The following is a 16,308-nucleotide window of genomic DNA, read 5'->3' on the forward strand; positions in this document are numbered from 1 at the left end:
AATGTATACAAATATAAAGTTGTAGTATTTGATTTCAAATGCATCTCTTTGCAGAGCAATAGACATACAACACACTTGGATGTGCATTGCAATAATCTGTGTTTGTCCATTTATTCTTAAATTCTTCTGAAAATTTAACAAGAAGGCCATTTTAATTTATTTCCTGGCATTTTTTCTCTAACATACTGTAAAAGTCAGCCTTTTTATTTTTTATTTTGGAAATACCTTAATTATCCACACGAGGGCGCTGTCTTGGACCAGACGGCGAGGAGTGGGGAGGCGGGGTTACAATCTAACAATTTAGTTGTTGGTTGCTGTATCCAATAAAGTGTCCCAGTGTGCTGCAGAATGATTGACGCGCTGTAAAGCCACATTTACCTCGGAAACATACAGGCGTGTATTGCGCCTGCAAACGGGGAGCAGGCGGTGTTCGCTGAACAAGTCGCGGCAAACGACGGCTTTTGGTGTCAACATGTTCAAGTGAGGTGCGTAGCATCATGTGGAATATTAGGGAAACAAATTCCTCCATGCCTGAGGGTGCTTCAAATAACACTGGATAACTTAAGAGGTGGAGCGTTTCATTCACGTCGTGTTTGATCCACGGAACAAGGCATTGTTTATACATTGGGGAAGTTATCACATTCGTTACTCGGACGGATGTGACGGCCTGTTGCTAGGAGACCTTTTGACAGGTTGAAGATAAAAAAAAAAGTGACGATGAATGGATGGACACAGATCGCCGCGAGCTGTCCAGGCGAGCCGGAGCGTTTTGTCTGTACGCCTACCATCACCGGGTGCGCGCTGCTTGTGAGTATCCTTCATCTCCATCATCATCGTCATCATCATCATCATCATCATCATCATCATGCTTATAAGGTGTCTAAAATGCTTACTTTTCTGCTCATCGACTGTAGACCATTGTTCCAGTGATTTTTCATTTCATTCCAATGTCGACATATTTATCTCTCTCTATATGTATCGGCAAAATGTAAACTCACCGGTCTCCCGCCCAGCGTAAAGGGCTGCCATTTGATGAGCTAGAGTTAACCGACCGACTATATTATTAACGAGTTCCCTAATTCAAGGACGTGCACAGACATTTTGAGGGGCAGTGGAAAAAAAAATTAAGGGCAACCTGCCCTCCTTGGTTTGCTGCCTACATACACTTGCCGCTGGCTATTTATACTCTATCTGCATTGTTACTTCAATTCGCACCATTCGAACTTAAACTATATAACATAGCCATTTTTTGTATTCGTGTATCATCATCCTTGGCTTGCAGAATGATCAACAGTGGCTTGCGGAACCACTGGGGGAGAGAGGTGCAGACAGATTGGCAACATCTCCTATCTTTGGCTCTCTATTTCATTCTCCAACATTCATATCGATTCCCCCCCTCCCCTATTACAATGCTGCCAGTGTCATGCCCATGATTAGTATTACAAAGTGCGACTTTTGTTTTTCTGACATTTAAAAAAAAAAAAGTAGTAGTATAACAACCTTTCCTCACATTGAGTGCTTTCTCTGTCCCTGTGCTATTCCCTTCATCTCCAGGCTCCTTGTTGCTCATGATATGAAGAACTATCATGAAAGCTAAGACCTTGACTCGATTATCAAGGTGATGTAGTGCATTATGAATAGAATCCATTTGATATTTCACTTACACTGAACGTCATGTTTAGGAGGATAAACACTGATCTTCTAACTGGTGCAACACAATAGTTGCGAAAAAAAACTTAAATTGAGGTACAATATAATATTATAAGCAGTTATAATAGTTTATAACTTAATGTCTCATCCTTCTTTATAATAGACGCTTAACCAGACGTTTAACGTCTAATTTTGTCCGGCAAACGAGCCATGCGTTGTTTTATTGTGGGACTGCAGGGAGTAAAATGGGACGGTGGGCCTGGAATACTGTATAGCCACACCGCTGTGCCTTCATCACTCAGACTCTAAAGATTCTGAAGGTGACTCAAGAGCAGGTCGATAACTTCAGCTCCCCGAGGGAATCACCCATATAAGGGCGGACAGGAGCAGGAAACACTCTCTCCCCAGTGTTGCGGCTGTAAACATGATCTAACACTCAAGCTTTCCTTACATGAAAAGAGCAGAAGAAGAGCCAGGGTGACTACCAGTATGTGTGTGTGAGCTGCGGAGTAGCATATGGATTTTCTGTGTTCTGTTTCAGAGGTCATTGCTGCTGACCTCTGCTTGAGTTTTGTAGGCTTTAATCCGGTGATTGTGGGGGTATTATGGCACCACAGACAGTGGGCTATCACATTCAGTCGTGTAGCCCATATTGTCAAGGTTGCTGCTACAGCGGAAGGACTCTATGTAATACGGATTCTCAGCTTGTTCAGTAAAGTGCTGAGGATATTATACTGTGTGTCCACGGTTCAGATTGCCTTCCCTTTCGATGTGTCTGTGTTACGCTTGTTCGGCTGAATATTGTGTTTCTCATCAGGCTGATGTGTGAGAAGACTGCGTTTCCCAGAATCCACCTATTGCAGCTCCCAAAGCCTCATCTGATCCCCTGACCGCAGGGGCATGCCTTCTGAACACAGACTCAGGTAGGACCTCAATCCCCCTCACATACTCAAGACTTTACATAGGAACACATATGCAAACTCATTTCCTATTGAGTTGTTTAGCTCTACGTCTGTGCATGTTAAACTGGGACACTATGCATACATAATGCATATATCTCTCTCTCTCCTCTCTCTCGCTCTCATTCTGGCTCTGTCTCTCTCTCACTTCTCTGGGTATCCTTTGCAGATCTTGTGTATCTTGGTGAATTTTAAAACGACCTGATCCTCAAATGAATTCTTCAGTTTAAGATAAATGATGCATGTGCAAAGTGCATGAGTGTACATAGCCGAAAACCACATTTTATTTTCCCCTACCTCAACACCTGTTCCTATAGTTACCCTCCTGCTCTCCTTCCTCTTCTCTTCCCTCTGTCCCTTGGCCACCTTGAACACCAGTCCTCCTCAAATTGTACTTGACAAGAGGCCACGTCCCCCAACACCTCCAAACGCCCCTGACCTCCACACACACACACACACACACACACACACACACACACACACACACACACACACACACACACACACACACACACACACACACACACACACACACACACACACACACACACACACACACACACACACACACACACACACACACACAACAAGCCCAAACGTTTCCTAGGATCAGCGTGAAGGTGACAGCCAGAGCTCTCCGCGCCCGACCGCGTTTAGCCTGACCGAAGCCATTGTCTGCGAGTAGAGGGACAGAGGCAGATCTGGGCGGGCACTTCTGAACGACGTTGTGCTGATGTATGATGCTATCACGCAGAATAGAGCGAAAAAGAAGGGTGGGGGAATTTGCTGGAATGAGCTATGTGTGCTCGCTGTTACACAGTGCTCGCAGCGAACAGCCGGTGGATCAGTCAACCGGCCCGTCGTAGGATCCGCCAGACGCATCTGTCGGCCTGTTTGCCTAAACGACTACAGCCCTGCGTGGTGTTTTAGTGTTTTATTGAATGGATGCGGCCCAAAGACACAGGGGGATTGACAGGAAGGATTTCCAGTGATCAGCCTGTGTTTGTGTGTGTGTGTGTGTGTGCGAGTTTGTGTGGACATGATTAACTGAAAGGACTGGGGCTCAGTTCGTCACCGCCTTGAAAGTACATTGCTCTGTGCTAAAAACAACACAAAACATAAATCATCATTCTTTATTCACACTCAGATGCCGGGCCAAGCAAATTGAGTCAAAACTCCTAACCTCACGTAACCTCTCTCTCTTTCTCTCCCTCTCTTTATGTCTCTGCTTGACTGCTTCTCTCTCTCTTTCCCTCTTACCCTCTGTGTCTATTGCTTCTCTCTCTGTCTCTCTGTCTCTGTGTTTCAGTGGTGGTAACATGCTAACAGGACAGAGGCTCTGCCACTCCAAGGCCCACCAGGACTCTGTCCTCTCTGCCCTTAACCAGCAGAGGAAGGACGGCCTACTTTGTGATGTCACGCTGGTGGCCGGGGAGCAGAAGTTCCACGCCCACAAGGCAGTGCTGGCCGCGTGCAGCGATTACTTCCGGGTGAGTGCCCGGGTGGCAGGGTCATCACCCGATTCTTTTAATCCACATAGCACAGCATCAAAGAGGGTTGGGAATGTCAAGGAGTAGGACTCTGTCCGTGCTGGTGAACCATCCGACGGAAAGGCAGAAGGGAGGGGTGGGGTGGGGTGTGGGTGTTTGGTGTTCTAGGAAGAGTCATTTAGCCCGAGAACCAGACGGAAGGAGGTTTCCTGGGATCGGCCACCACTGCATCAGTGCAATGTGATACGTGACACTGAGCAGATTTACAAGGAAGAAAAAAAATCTTTCCCCTCTAATTCAGAGAGCGATTATAGCCCATGTTGTGCATGGATGATTCCTTGCGTGTGTGCGTGTGTGCATGTGTGCGTGCGTGCGCGTGTGTCTGAGACAGAATATTCTTTTTTTATCCCTCCCACTACGGATTTGAGTTGAACGACCCCGCTGCTCTTAATACTCTCCCTTCAGCCTTGCCCTTCTTTTTCAGAGCGCTCCCCTTCAAATAATTCTTCCCCCTCAAATAAAAAGAAAACCAAATGAAAGAGATGAATCCCGCTGGGTCGCCGGCACCCTGCCGCTGCTCCAGGTCTCAGACTAGTAGGTCAGCGCAGCCCGTGTCCCACTGAGTGAGTGAGGAGCACCTCCCGGGCTGCTCTATTCATCCGAGGCGGCTAACGCGGTTATCTCCGGGGCCGTCATCTGACTGCGCTCAGCTGCTTTGTATCATTCAGCTCATTGGTTTAGCCGACGCCATGGCCTGGCGCGGTGAGGAGCCTGCCGAGGAGCACCGCACGCAGCTCTGTGTGCTCTGCTTCCTCCCGCTCTCATTCTGCCGTTCCCTCTTGTCTACATGGCTCACTGGCAAACTTTTTTTTATCGCTCTCTCCTGCTCTCTTTCTGTCTCCCAGTGTCTGTCTCACATACTCAAGCCTCGATGTAGGAACATACGCATACTCACTTCCTATTGAGTTGTTTAGCTATACGTCTGTGCATTGTTCAACTGGGACCCTGCATATGTAATGAATCTCTCTCTGTCTCTGTATCTGTCTCTGTCTCTCTGTCTCTGTCTCTGTCTCTCTCTCGGCGGGAGGGGTTCATGGGGGTTCATGGGGGCTGTCCAGCCATGGTCTCCTGTGTCTCTGTAGCGTAACCAAGGGGCTAGACGCCTCAGGGTGATGTGGCCAAATATATCACCCACACACACTCCTCCGGGGCAATAGGACATTGAGGTACACGCACACACACAGAAACACAATGACATCACCCACACACAACCACACACACACTCACCCATATACACACACAAGAAAGGATCACGCAACACACAGACAGACAGACAGACAGACAGACAGACAGACAGACAGACAGACAGACAGACAGACAGACAGACAGACAGACAGACAGACAGACAGACAGACAGACAGACAGACAGACAGACAGACAGACAGACAGACAGACAGACAGACAGACAGACAGACAGACAGACAGACAGACAGACAGACAGACAGACAGACAGACAGACAGACAGACAGACAGACAGACAGACAGACAGACAGACAGACAGACAGACAGACAGACAGACAGACAGACAGACAGACAGACAGACAGACAGACAGACAGACAGACAGACAGACAGACAGACAGACAGACAGACAGACAGACAGACAGACAGACAGACAGACAGACAGACAGACAGACAGACAGACAGACAGACAGACAGACAGACAGACAGACAGACAGACAGACAGACAGACAGACAGACAGACAGACAGACAGACAGACAGACAGACAGACAGACAGACACTCAATATGATACTACTACTGTCTGCTAGCCCTGCAGCTCAGACAGATCGAAAATCAATAGCAATGAGTGTCTGAAAATAACAATCTCTCGAAGCAATGAAACCAATACAAAATAGGACCTACTGTATGACCTATTTTTAACAGTAGCATACTGTTCTTTTTCTATACTAGTCATGACACAAGAACACTTGTGATGGCCATATGATCTGTACGCTGAGCTTCCTTTCACGGTTATAAGGATGGATAAAAACACTTAAAAAAGGGTATGAATGTTATTGTCAACCATGCTTGTAGTGAACCGTTTAACACAGCATTAACACAGTATTACGTAACGGGGTTGGCTCTGAGTTAAACCGCAGACGGATACTGTGTACTACGGTATAAAATATACTGTCTTTCACACCCAGGTCCAAACCCAAACAGAGCTGTTACATCATAAGCCTCAAGAGGCAACAGCTCCTGGGAGCTGGGTGGGTGTGTGAGTCATTACTAGATCCTTATCCTAGCATGGAGACCTCATCCCTCACCACCCGGTCCCAGCAGCACCCCAGCCAAGGTCAGGAGCAGGAGCTATGTCTCTCTCTCGCTCCGTTTCTCTCTCTCTCGCCCTCTTCCCTCTCTCTTTCTCTCTTCAAGATTCAACTGGCTTTATTGGCGTGGAATACATGGCCAAAGCACCAAGGCGAATAAAATACAAAATTAGAAGCACAAAATATAACAACCAAAAAAAACGTCGGAAACATACTGAAAATGTGTATTTCCAGTGAAAAAGCGAGGTTCTCTCTCGTTCTCTCTCTTTCTCGTGGCATGTTGGTATTGACATGGGCAAAGCAAATATGAGCAGTTATCTAAATTCTAACACAAACATATGGACTATCATACAGGTAGAGGCTCAAAAACAGTGTGTCACACACACACACACACACACACACACACACACACACACACACACACACACACACACACACACACACACACACACACACACACACACACACACACACACACACTGACTACATGCAGGCATTAACACACACATTTGACCCACTCTCCCCCAGGTTTCGCCCGGGTCCTGCCTGTGTGCTGTCAGCTGGTAGATTTTTAATTGAGAGTGTAAGTGAAACAACCAAAGGCTCATTAATAATTAAGGACACACAACATCGGACACAAAAACGATGAAGCCCCCTGAAAACGGACCTCTACCCATGTATCGGAAATATCGAGGCCCACGCAGCGACTCCTGCCCCGGGAAGCCGCCCTGACAAAGATCAGGAGCATTCATCTGGATGATCGTGAGGAGAAGGGAGTCCAGATCCACTTTGCGGCGATAATGAGGATTTAACGATGACCAGATAGCGTGCATGTAGGGAGGGGAAGGGAGGTGGTCGGGGGTGATAACTCCCTATCGCTCTGGCTACATCTCCTACTCCCAGCGCCCCCTCCCCTCTGAGGAGAAGACACACAGAGAGGCCGGAGGAGACCGTTATATCGCTCTATTCACCCTTCCACATGCACATGTCTCCCCACAGAAGTCCGGTGTGTCATCCTCATGGCGTCTCTTCAGCGCCAGACGAGGAGTGTTTCGATCCGTATTTAGCCGTGTTCGTCTGAACGCGTGCCCTCGACCGGGGAGCACACACACGGGGGGACACGCGCCGTTCGTTGGCGTCCGTGGCGTCCGTTCCCCGAAGGGAGGAGGGAGTGGAGGGATGTGTTTAGGAGCACAGATCCATCTCAAATCCCCGTCCGATCCATCATTCCTCCGGCCCTCCCCTCCCCATGCCGGCCCCCGCAGCTTCACTTTAGCTGCGCTCGGCTATTCTCTGGCTCTCGCAGCTCTCGCTGATCATGGGCCATGGGTCGGCCGTCCCCTCCTGGCGTGACACCGATCGATAGGTTTGATTCGTGCGAGGAGGAGGAGGCGGTGGGTGGGTGGGTGGGTGGAGGGAGGGTGCTAACCGCTACGGGCGGACTGCCAGTAGGACTCGTTGAGGCTGAACAAGTCAAGTGGAGGCTAAGAACGCCTCCCCCCCCCCCCCCCCCCCCCCCCCCTCCTCCTAGTGGGCCTGCTGTTCCCCGCGGGGGAGGTGGTTCAACAGGGGCTCTTATTTGTGTCGGCGCGACGATAAGGAGAGGAAGAAAACATTTATTTATTGAGTCGTGTTTTGTTCCCGGTCACGGCCCTGTGGTGATGTTTTTCTCTCTCCAAATGGAGGATTGCTCCTGGGGGTTGGCTCATCACAATGGCGTGTGCAGCAGCATCCTTTCCTTCACATAGGACACTTTCTTAACACATGGTCACTCTTTACTCACACATATTGTAGATGCGCTTATTCTTGACTTTTTGCCCTTTTTAGTCTACACTCTTCTTTTCATCTCGTTGTCCATCGTAACTTCCCTCTTAATTTGGTTATACATATTTTAATAATGCAGGAAAGAATGCTGGGCTTCTTGATAAAAATGGCCCGCTATAAATAATAAACAGTAATAAATACATTTGATTGTCTGTGTGTGTATATGCAATCAATATATATTTAAATATCTATATCTATATATATATGAATGAATGGCTGTGTGTGTCGTGACTTGGCCCTAGTCCAAAATGGCCCCTATAAACAAAGTGTATCACTGTAACCGCCCGGTTCTTCCGACTCCACACTGAATCACCGGCCCGAGGACCGGAGAGGCGTCCGCCCTCACCGCAAGGCCAAAGGACTGCAGCCAATCGGCTCGGCGAATTATAACGGGCCTATGTCAACCCGGTTACATGCGTGTATTACACAACATGTATGAATCCACTGTGGCTGTGTCTGCTCCTGGCTGAGGTGGGGGGGGTGTCTGTGTGTCTCCAGGCCATGTTCAGCCTCTGTATGCTGGAGAGCGAGGCGGATGAGGTCACCCTGCAGGGCGTCACTGGCGTCGGACTGGAGCACGCACTGGACTTCGCCTATACGGGACAGGTGAGTCCCTCACACATGCATCTACACGCACACACACACGCACACAAATACACATATATATATATATTTAAAGATTTAGATATGGGTGTAACGGTACAGTGAAGTCCCGGTTCGGTTCATACCTCGGTTCAGACATCACGGTTCGGTACGAGTTCGGTACAATGAAGGGGAAAAAAATAAATAAAAATGCAGAAGGCAATTATTTTTTTATTGTGCATGTCTCAGGTTGTACCACCTAGTGTCATACAGTCTCTCCCCTGAGCTAGCTGCATCAGCCTGAACTGTGTAATCTAAGATGTAAACAGTAAACAATAAGTACCCCACATCATCTCCAGACTCAATCCGTAACTTGTAAACAAAATAAGACAACAGTTATAAAACTGAAAATGCAGCATGCCTTATTTATGAAAGTGCAAAGTACACAGAATTTGGCGCATTTCCACCGGAGGGTGCGGGTCGGTTCGCTGCGGCTTGCTGGAGTAGTGAAGGTGCGGTTCGGCACAGCTCAATTACGGCTCGCGTTTCCACCGCTGACAGTACCCTTAGTTGTCCCTGAAGAACTCTTGTATCTAACATTAGTTCCGCATTACATTAATCAATTTGCACACCAGTTTTATTTAATTTTATACAGTGTATTCTCCGTGTAAATCCATGCACTGAACCCTGACGTCCGTACCGATTCGGTTCAATACGAATACATGTATACATGTATCAAATACATGTGTGTGTGTGTGTGTGTATGTATATTTATATATATATACGCACATACATACAAATACTTACACCAGCACATGCTGTATACCAACATACACAATCCCACAAATACATATTCGCAGACACGCCCAATGAATTCTAGCTGCAAATGAACCCGAGCAGTACGTGGAAGCTATCAGGCACTGTGGAGCCTTTGGATGTATCTACCAACATTCAATTCCAATAACATAACACTGCGCAGTGAGTGGAAATATTTATCCGTCCATCTCATCGACGGCAAGTGTTCCCAGAAATGTAACACGATGCCATGCAGCAACAATAATCAGTGACCAATAACCTTTTGTAAATGGATTCCATTTTGTACAACAACTAGCTGTGCGCCAAACTTTAGAATCCTACATAGTGCTCCTTCTTTCCAAGTAGTAATAGTCTCTTTACTAGTATCTTTATAAAATGTCAGGAACAGACAGAGGCCCTCCGCTGCTGCACATCATGGACTCGAACCCAGCGCTGTGATCCGGCTGCACAGAGCTGCTCCGCTATTATTGTCTCGCTGTTCTGTTGATGGTGGCCCGCACGCTTCACTCACCCCGTCATCACGGGGATGGGAGTGTGTGACGAATTCCCCCGACCTCGGCTGACCCCTCTGCGCCAGTAAATCCTCCCTGGTGGATCAGTATCCTGTGTCTGGCAAGGAGACACACATGCGCGCAGGGCCTGGAAATGAACGCAATAATTACTCTTAATTCTATTTCCCCTGTGGAAATGAGCAAAGCGGGGCCTGCTCAGCGCGGACAAATAGGTCAACAGCGCTCAGCCGAAGCCCCGGCCGCCCAGAGGAGATGATAGAGGATCGAGGGGAGAGCAATATGCTTATCACCCCACTGTAAATATTGACCTAGTAAAATCCTGCAGCCACATGTCGTGGTGCTGGTGCACGCACACGCACGCATGCACACAGGCCTCACACCCACGCAGACGGATCGCCCCACGTCGACAACCACACAAAAAACACACACACAGATCAGCATACGTCGAACGCCACACACACAGATCAACATCCCCATGCACCGACACACAGTGATCAACAAACACACACACAGATCGACAATGACACACAAACACACACTCACACACACAAACACACAGGCACACACACACACACAGATTAACAACCACACACACACACAGATCAACAAACACACACAGAGATCCACGCACTCACACTCACACACAGATCAGCAACCACACACACACGTCACACACACATCAGCAACCAAACACACACAAACATAATTCAACACAAACACAGTTCAACACACATCGACACATGCAAACACACACACACACACACACACACACACACACACACACACACACACACACACACACACACATACACACAGTACCTATTTAAAAGTGCCCAACTAGTGATGACGTCAGTGACTGAGTGTGCTTGAGATTGTGCATTATACTCCATGATTAATTTCTGTGTTTCACATAGCTGCACATTTAACAGTTGAAAATGTCCCACATTGAAACTAATTTAATTACACTCTGAACCCCAATAGAGTCATGTGCATAGATTACAAAAAAAATAATCTATGCACAAAAGTGTCATCATTTAGCCATCATCCTTTATTTTCTCTATTTATCCTCCTGAGCTTTCATTTTGAGATAAAGGTTAAATCTGGCAAATCCAAGTTGGCCCGAAGCCAGCCACAGAAGTAGATTAGGAGAAGAGATGGAGATCTGCACTTCAGTTGGCACGCAAATCCTTTTATCATTTATTTATTTTATTGCACAATTCAGCACAAAGAAATGCTGATGCATGCAAGATTGCACTGTATTGAAATGCGAACCTGGCTGATGTTAAATAAGCCTGAGAATAATTCTGTCAACGCAACCTTACCAGTAGAGACAGAACTGAACAATTATACCCATTTTTGGGGGGGTTGTAACTATACTCATCCAAGTTAATTTTGTTGTCAGCGATAGATCTGCTTTTATACCCTTCTCATCATGAGAGCGTTGCATAAATAAATGCTCATACAGCCCTCGAGAGACAACCTCTTCGATGTACCCTTATCGAGGAGAGTCCATATTGGGAGCCGGTGGTGGCGGTTGTTTAAGCAGAGGACAGAGGAGAGTTAAGCTATTTAAACACACAGCGCTTTGATGTTGAACCCTGGGCTGTTCGGCCAATGGGCAGCCGGCTGAGAACAGCGGTCGATGGATGCCGGATGTGTGGATAACGTTACTATCAGTGGTACTTGAATGCGATAGCAGTAAGTTCCACTGCTGCAATATACCGCTTGCTATACTTTAGTAATGTAAACAGGTGATTAAACAACACAGTGCTGAGGCGGTGCAACTGTGCGTTGAACATTGATATACAAAGCCTTCACGTTTGACCGTTTAGCCAAAGATTTCTTAGTGGTGCTACTCGTATGAATAATTCACAACAAGTAAAAAGTAATACCATACGAAAGGATGATCAAACCAAATCAAAACCGTTCAAATCAAGCAGATTTGGGGAAGGGATGGAAATCGGCCTTTGAGAAAATCAGTTCTAAAAATCCCATTTATGTATATCTTTACTAGTGTGTAGGATGCCACTTGGTCAGTCCCATCCATGTATTGGAGCAGTGGATCCGGACCCTTGACTTAAAGGAGCATTTCACCGGTGGAGGCATGAATATGTATTGAAATTGGGTCCTATATGTAGTCTAATAATAAAATAAAATTCTAATTTGGTGCCGTCTTGACCGAGAAAAGGCAGAAAGTGACTTTTTGGCGCTTGTGGATTGAAGACAACAACTCCCACCATGCACCACGATGCCCAGCTTCGCTGGCCACTCCCGCTTATCTAGACCTCCGCCTATCGGACACCTCGCTGTTCAATCTACCAAGCTGATACCGCAAGACTGCTTGAAAATCATTTCACACAACATTTCTAGTGAAGAGTATTAGTTGGTGAACTCAGTGAATTAGTCCTCGTTTGTATTTCTTTCGAAATGGTGAACTTTTGCATGGTGCCATCTTCTATGTCAGATCCAGTACCTTCCGCCATTGTGCTTCAGCTTTATCAACAGCCTCTGTTATCTTAGCTTCAGACGCTGTGGATGTTTGTTTCTGCTGGTGAAGTCCCACCCACTGGCACTGCTCTAATAGGTCTGTAGCGTCAGTGGGTCCCATCCCCTATAGAGGGGTGGGACTAGTGCTTCTAGGCTAACGAGAATATCCTCCCCTCTTACACTTCCTATTTACTTCTACGCAAAAATCGTCATATTGCGTCATCTTAAACAGGAAGAGTTGGAGATCGATACGGATCTCTCAGGTCTCTCCAGAAAATAAGGGAATGATGCACGACCATTCAAAAATATGAGTGGGTTTCTAACGATACAAAGCTTAATGGAAATGGGTGAAGTTTCCCTTTAAGTTGTAATACTAAATGATCAGAGTGGCTGAGCAAATAGTGCCAGCGCCCCCTTTATGCACAATTAATACTGCAAGAAGGTCATGGCCGGTGGGAAGCAGTGGAAAGGAAAAGTCAGTCTGCTTAGTGCCGCAGTGTGTTTATTTGGAAAACACAAATCAAAACAAGAAATCTGTGGCAAACAATACAATGGAAAACATGAACATGATTGCACAAAGGGACACTATTTGTGAAATAATAACAAGCCATAATAAAAAGATAACAAACCATAATAAAAAAGATACTTTACTGAACAATATTTAGAATAGGCCTTTATTTATTTTCAATGAACTAAATTCTGTTTATCTATGATTGTAAATGTGTCTATTTCAACAATGAAATCCAACTGCACTACCCTGGTGGTCCACCAGTTGTACACATTGGAACACGTTGGAAAACACTGTTAGCCGTTGAGATGAGCTTCACTGGGTGTTGGAGCCCCAGGTTCACTGGGTGTGCAACCCCTAGGTCAGGTCAAATGGCTGGTGACAGCTGTGCCGCCTGGTTTATAATGTTGACCCTGAGGACTCAGAGCAACGGCCATGCTGTGTTTACTGCTCGGTGGAAAGGGGCTTTGTGAAGACATTGCTCCTAAGAGCGACTCTCACGTGACTGCTGCTGCTTCTGCACATTTGTTGCCCATGCATGCATGGATGGTGCATTACGTTTAACATTTAGTGGTTTGAGGGGATGTTTCTGGACGCACAAGGGTGCTGCTACCGGTGCTTTGATCGTGAAGGCACGCGTTAGAAAAAGACTGGTTCCCTGAATATTACAGAACCGCCAGCCCAACACAGCACCCCGAACTACTCTGAACATTATTGATTTCAATTGGAAGATGTGCTTCAGTGAGAGGCAATCACAACAACGATACATTTTCACTTCCCTTTTTCTTCCGGTGTCTAAGAGTGAGTTTGAGATATCCGTCAGTAAGGAGAAGGTAGGGTTACCGTTAGACAATTTGCCAAAGGTTGCCGGATTACAGGTTGGTTGTGGGGATTGCGGATCGAACCCGGTACCTTTTAGGCCTGAACACCCTAAACACGACCACACCGACCTCCCCACCCAGTACACATTGCTTTGTGTGTCTTTGATTGTACTTGAATACAGTGTTAACTGTAGAAGCATTTTTTAAGTACAGGGATATGCAGATTTTCTCCTTCACACAGGCTGTCTGCATGACTGGTCCACGGGACCTCAGTCATCCCGGCTGGCTGAGACTCCATGGCTACCGCTGCCATGCCACACACCATCAAGGGGAAATACACGTTCCTAATGCTGATACCAACTGCTTAATCTGTAACAACAGCAACCTCATGGGGAAAGGAATCAGCTTCTTAACATGCCATACAGGCCACCCTGGATATATAATATGGACTGGGACCTTCTCTTCCTTTGGTGATGATGAACACTATGTAAGAAATGTATTCTTGAATCGAGTCGGTGAAGAAGTGGTCCACTGCAGCAAGAGGGTAACAAAAATAACCCACAGTGGGGCGTTTCACAACATTCCTTTCTCTTGTGGCCCACATGCAGATCATGCTGGACCCAGTGGTGATTCAGGACGTTCTGTCCGCAGGGAGCCATCTCCAGCTTCTGGAGCTCCTGAGCCTCTGCTCTCACTACCTCATACAGGTAAATATAACGCACACACACTAAAAAGTACACGCACACACATACACTCGCTCAAACACACATGTATGCGCACAACACACACACAAAATCACACACACACACACACGCACAGAAACAGAAACACAGTTAAAAGGGTAAAGTGCGGTTAAAATCCAATCAAACAACCGTAAAAGGAGCTAATGTGAGATACAGTTATTGACAGATGTGTATGTCGATACACAGCGCAATTTGTAAACAACATCCCCATGCTCATCTTTCAAAGGAGAGACAAGATAAACACCAAATCATCATTTATCCATGTATTCATTTAATAACGTTGCATGTATTCATTTTTTTAAAGAGAGTAGTGTCACATGATTGCTATTATCGTAGTCCCATGACACAGACCATCTGTCAAAGTACACAAGGCACCAGCGGGGACAGCTGTGGTGACATAACTGGTGTTAAGATATCTCAGTCGGCTACTATCATAAACTGTTTATCATGGGCCTCCGTTTCCTATTGGATTAAGACACATTAAAACACACACATAGGCACAGGCACACGCACGCATTGACGCGCACACACACACACACACACACACACACACACACACACACACACACACACACACACACACACACACACACACACACACACACACACACACACACACACACACACTCGTGATGGTAGTAGTAGTTTTAGTTGTAGAAAACTCATAAAATCGGATTCCCACCAACCCAGAGAAGAGGTCTTACGCAACACTGCCCACTGTGATTATTTATAGCTTGTCTCTCCCTGTCAACCATAATACAACTCATATTAATATCCCTGATATACTGTGTGATGTCGACCTGGTAAACTATTCTCTCTAATGCCATCTGGTGGAAGCATGTGCTAATAGCTCTCTTCTTTTGAGATAAAGGGCAAGCCATGTCTTTCAATTAAGGTTTGATTTTGAATAGGTTTAGACACTCTATAAGATTTAGACTATTCTACTAACATGAAATTACCATTATGTGTTGTTTAGGAATATTTAATTTAAAACAATTTATTTCACAGCTTGTGTAGTTTTTAGTTTATATTGGCAGATCAGTATGACCTCAATATGAATTATATACATATATTGATTGTATTTGAATGTTCAGTTCTTTGTAATTCTTTAACCTTTACAAGCAATAAGAAAGCTAATAATTCATGCATTAATTTAAAGGAAGTCACAAGACCTGGCCAGTAGATGGCACTCTGATTCCATTGATCTTCCTGGTTTTACCGATATACCTCCCCTGGCTTTTAATCTGAATCCATAATGTCCGGGCAGTCCACCTCTTTGAAATTTGATACCTTAAATCCATCCTTTTTCAATTCAGCTCTCAAATTGCAATATAATGCATTGAGGTATACACATTTTAAAACTAGAAATCTACCCCTATCTCTAAAAATCGAATGCTAGCATAGATACCTTCTTCAAAGAATAGGTATATACATATGATTGTGTCTGTCAGACAGAGCTGCTGTTGCTGCGTTTTTCATATCCTTTCTCCAATGTTTCTATATAGACTTTTTTTTCCAAAGATGTTTCTATATGGTACACCCATTTCGCGTCTATTACTGAGTCCACTACATCAGCCGATCTAGCC

The 16,308-nt window shown here is 45.9% G+C and overlaps 1 protein-coding gene across 4 annotated transcripts in view; it reads left to right on the top strand.

Moving 5' to 3' along the window:
- Positions 1–264: 264 nt before the first annotated feature.
- The window catches only part of klhl32 (kelch-like family member 32), a 28,077-nt gene continuing 12,033 nt past the window's right edge, over positions 265–16,308 (top strand). Inside the window, exons 1-7 of one of the 4 annotated variants that reach the window (XM_056603005.1) lie at positions 265–807; positions 1,555–1,618; positions 2,468–2,573; positions 2,779–2,793; positions 3,919–4,099; positions 8,752–8,859; positions 14,588–14,686. In XM_056603005.1, coding sequence (XP_056458980.1) covers positions 2,551–2,573; positions 2,779–2,793; positions 3,919–4,099; positions 8,752–8,859; positions 14,588–14,686 — 426 coding nt within the window. In that variant the 5' untranslated portion in view covers positions 265–807; positions 1,555–1,618; positions 2,468–2,550. Of the gene's footprint in view, positions 808–1,554; positions 1,619–2,467; positions 2,574–2,778; positions 2,794–3,918; positions 4,100–8,751; positions 8,860–13,938; positions 14,467–14,587; positions 14,687–16,308 lie in introns of those variants that run through there. The other 3 variants (XM_056603004.1, XM_056603006.1, XM_056603007.1) reach the window with 3 other exon arrangements.

The sequence above is a fragment of the Gadus chalcogrammus genome, chromosome 11 (assembly GCF_026213295.1).
Source record: "Gadus chalcogrammus isolate NIFS_2021 chromosome 11, NIFS_Gcha_1.0, whole genome shotgun sequence".
In the NCBI taxonomy this organism is placed as follows: Eukaryota; Metazoa; Chordata; class Actinopteri; order Gadiformes; family Gadidae; genus Gadus; species Gadus chalcogrammus.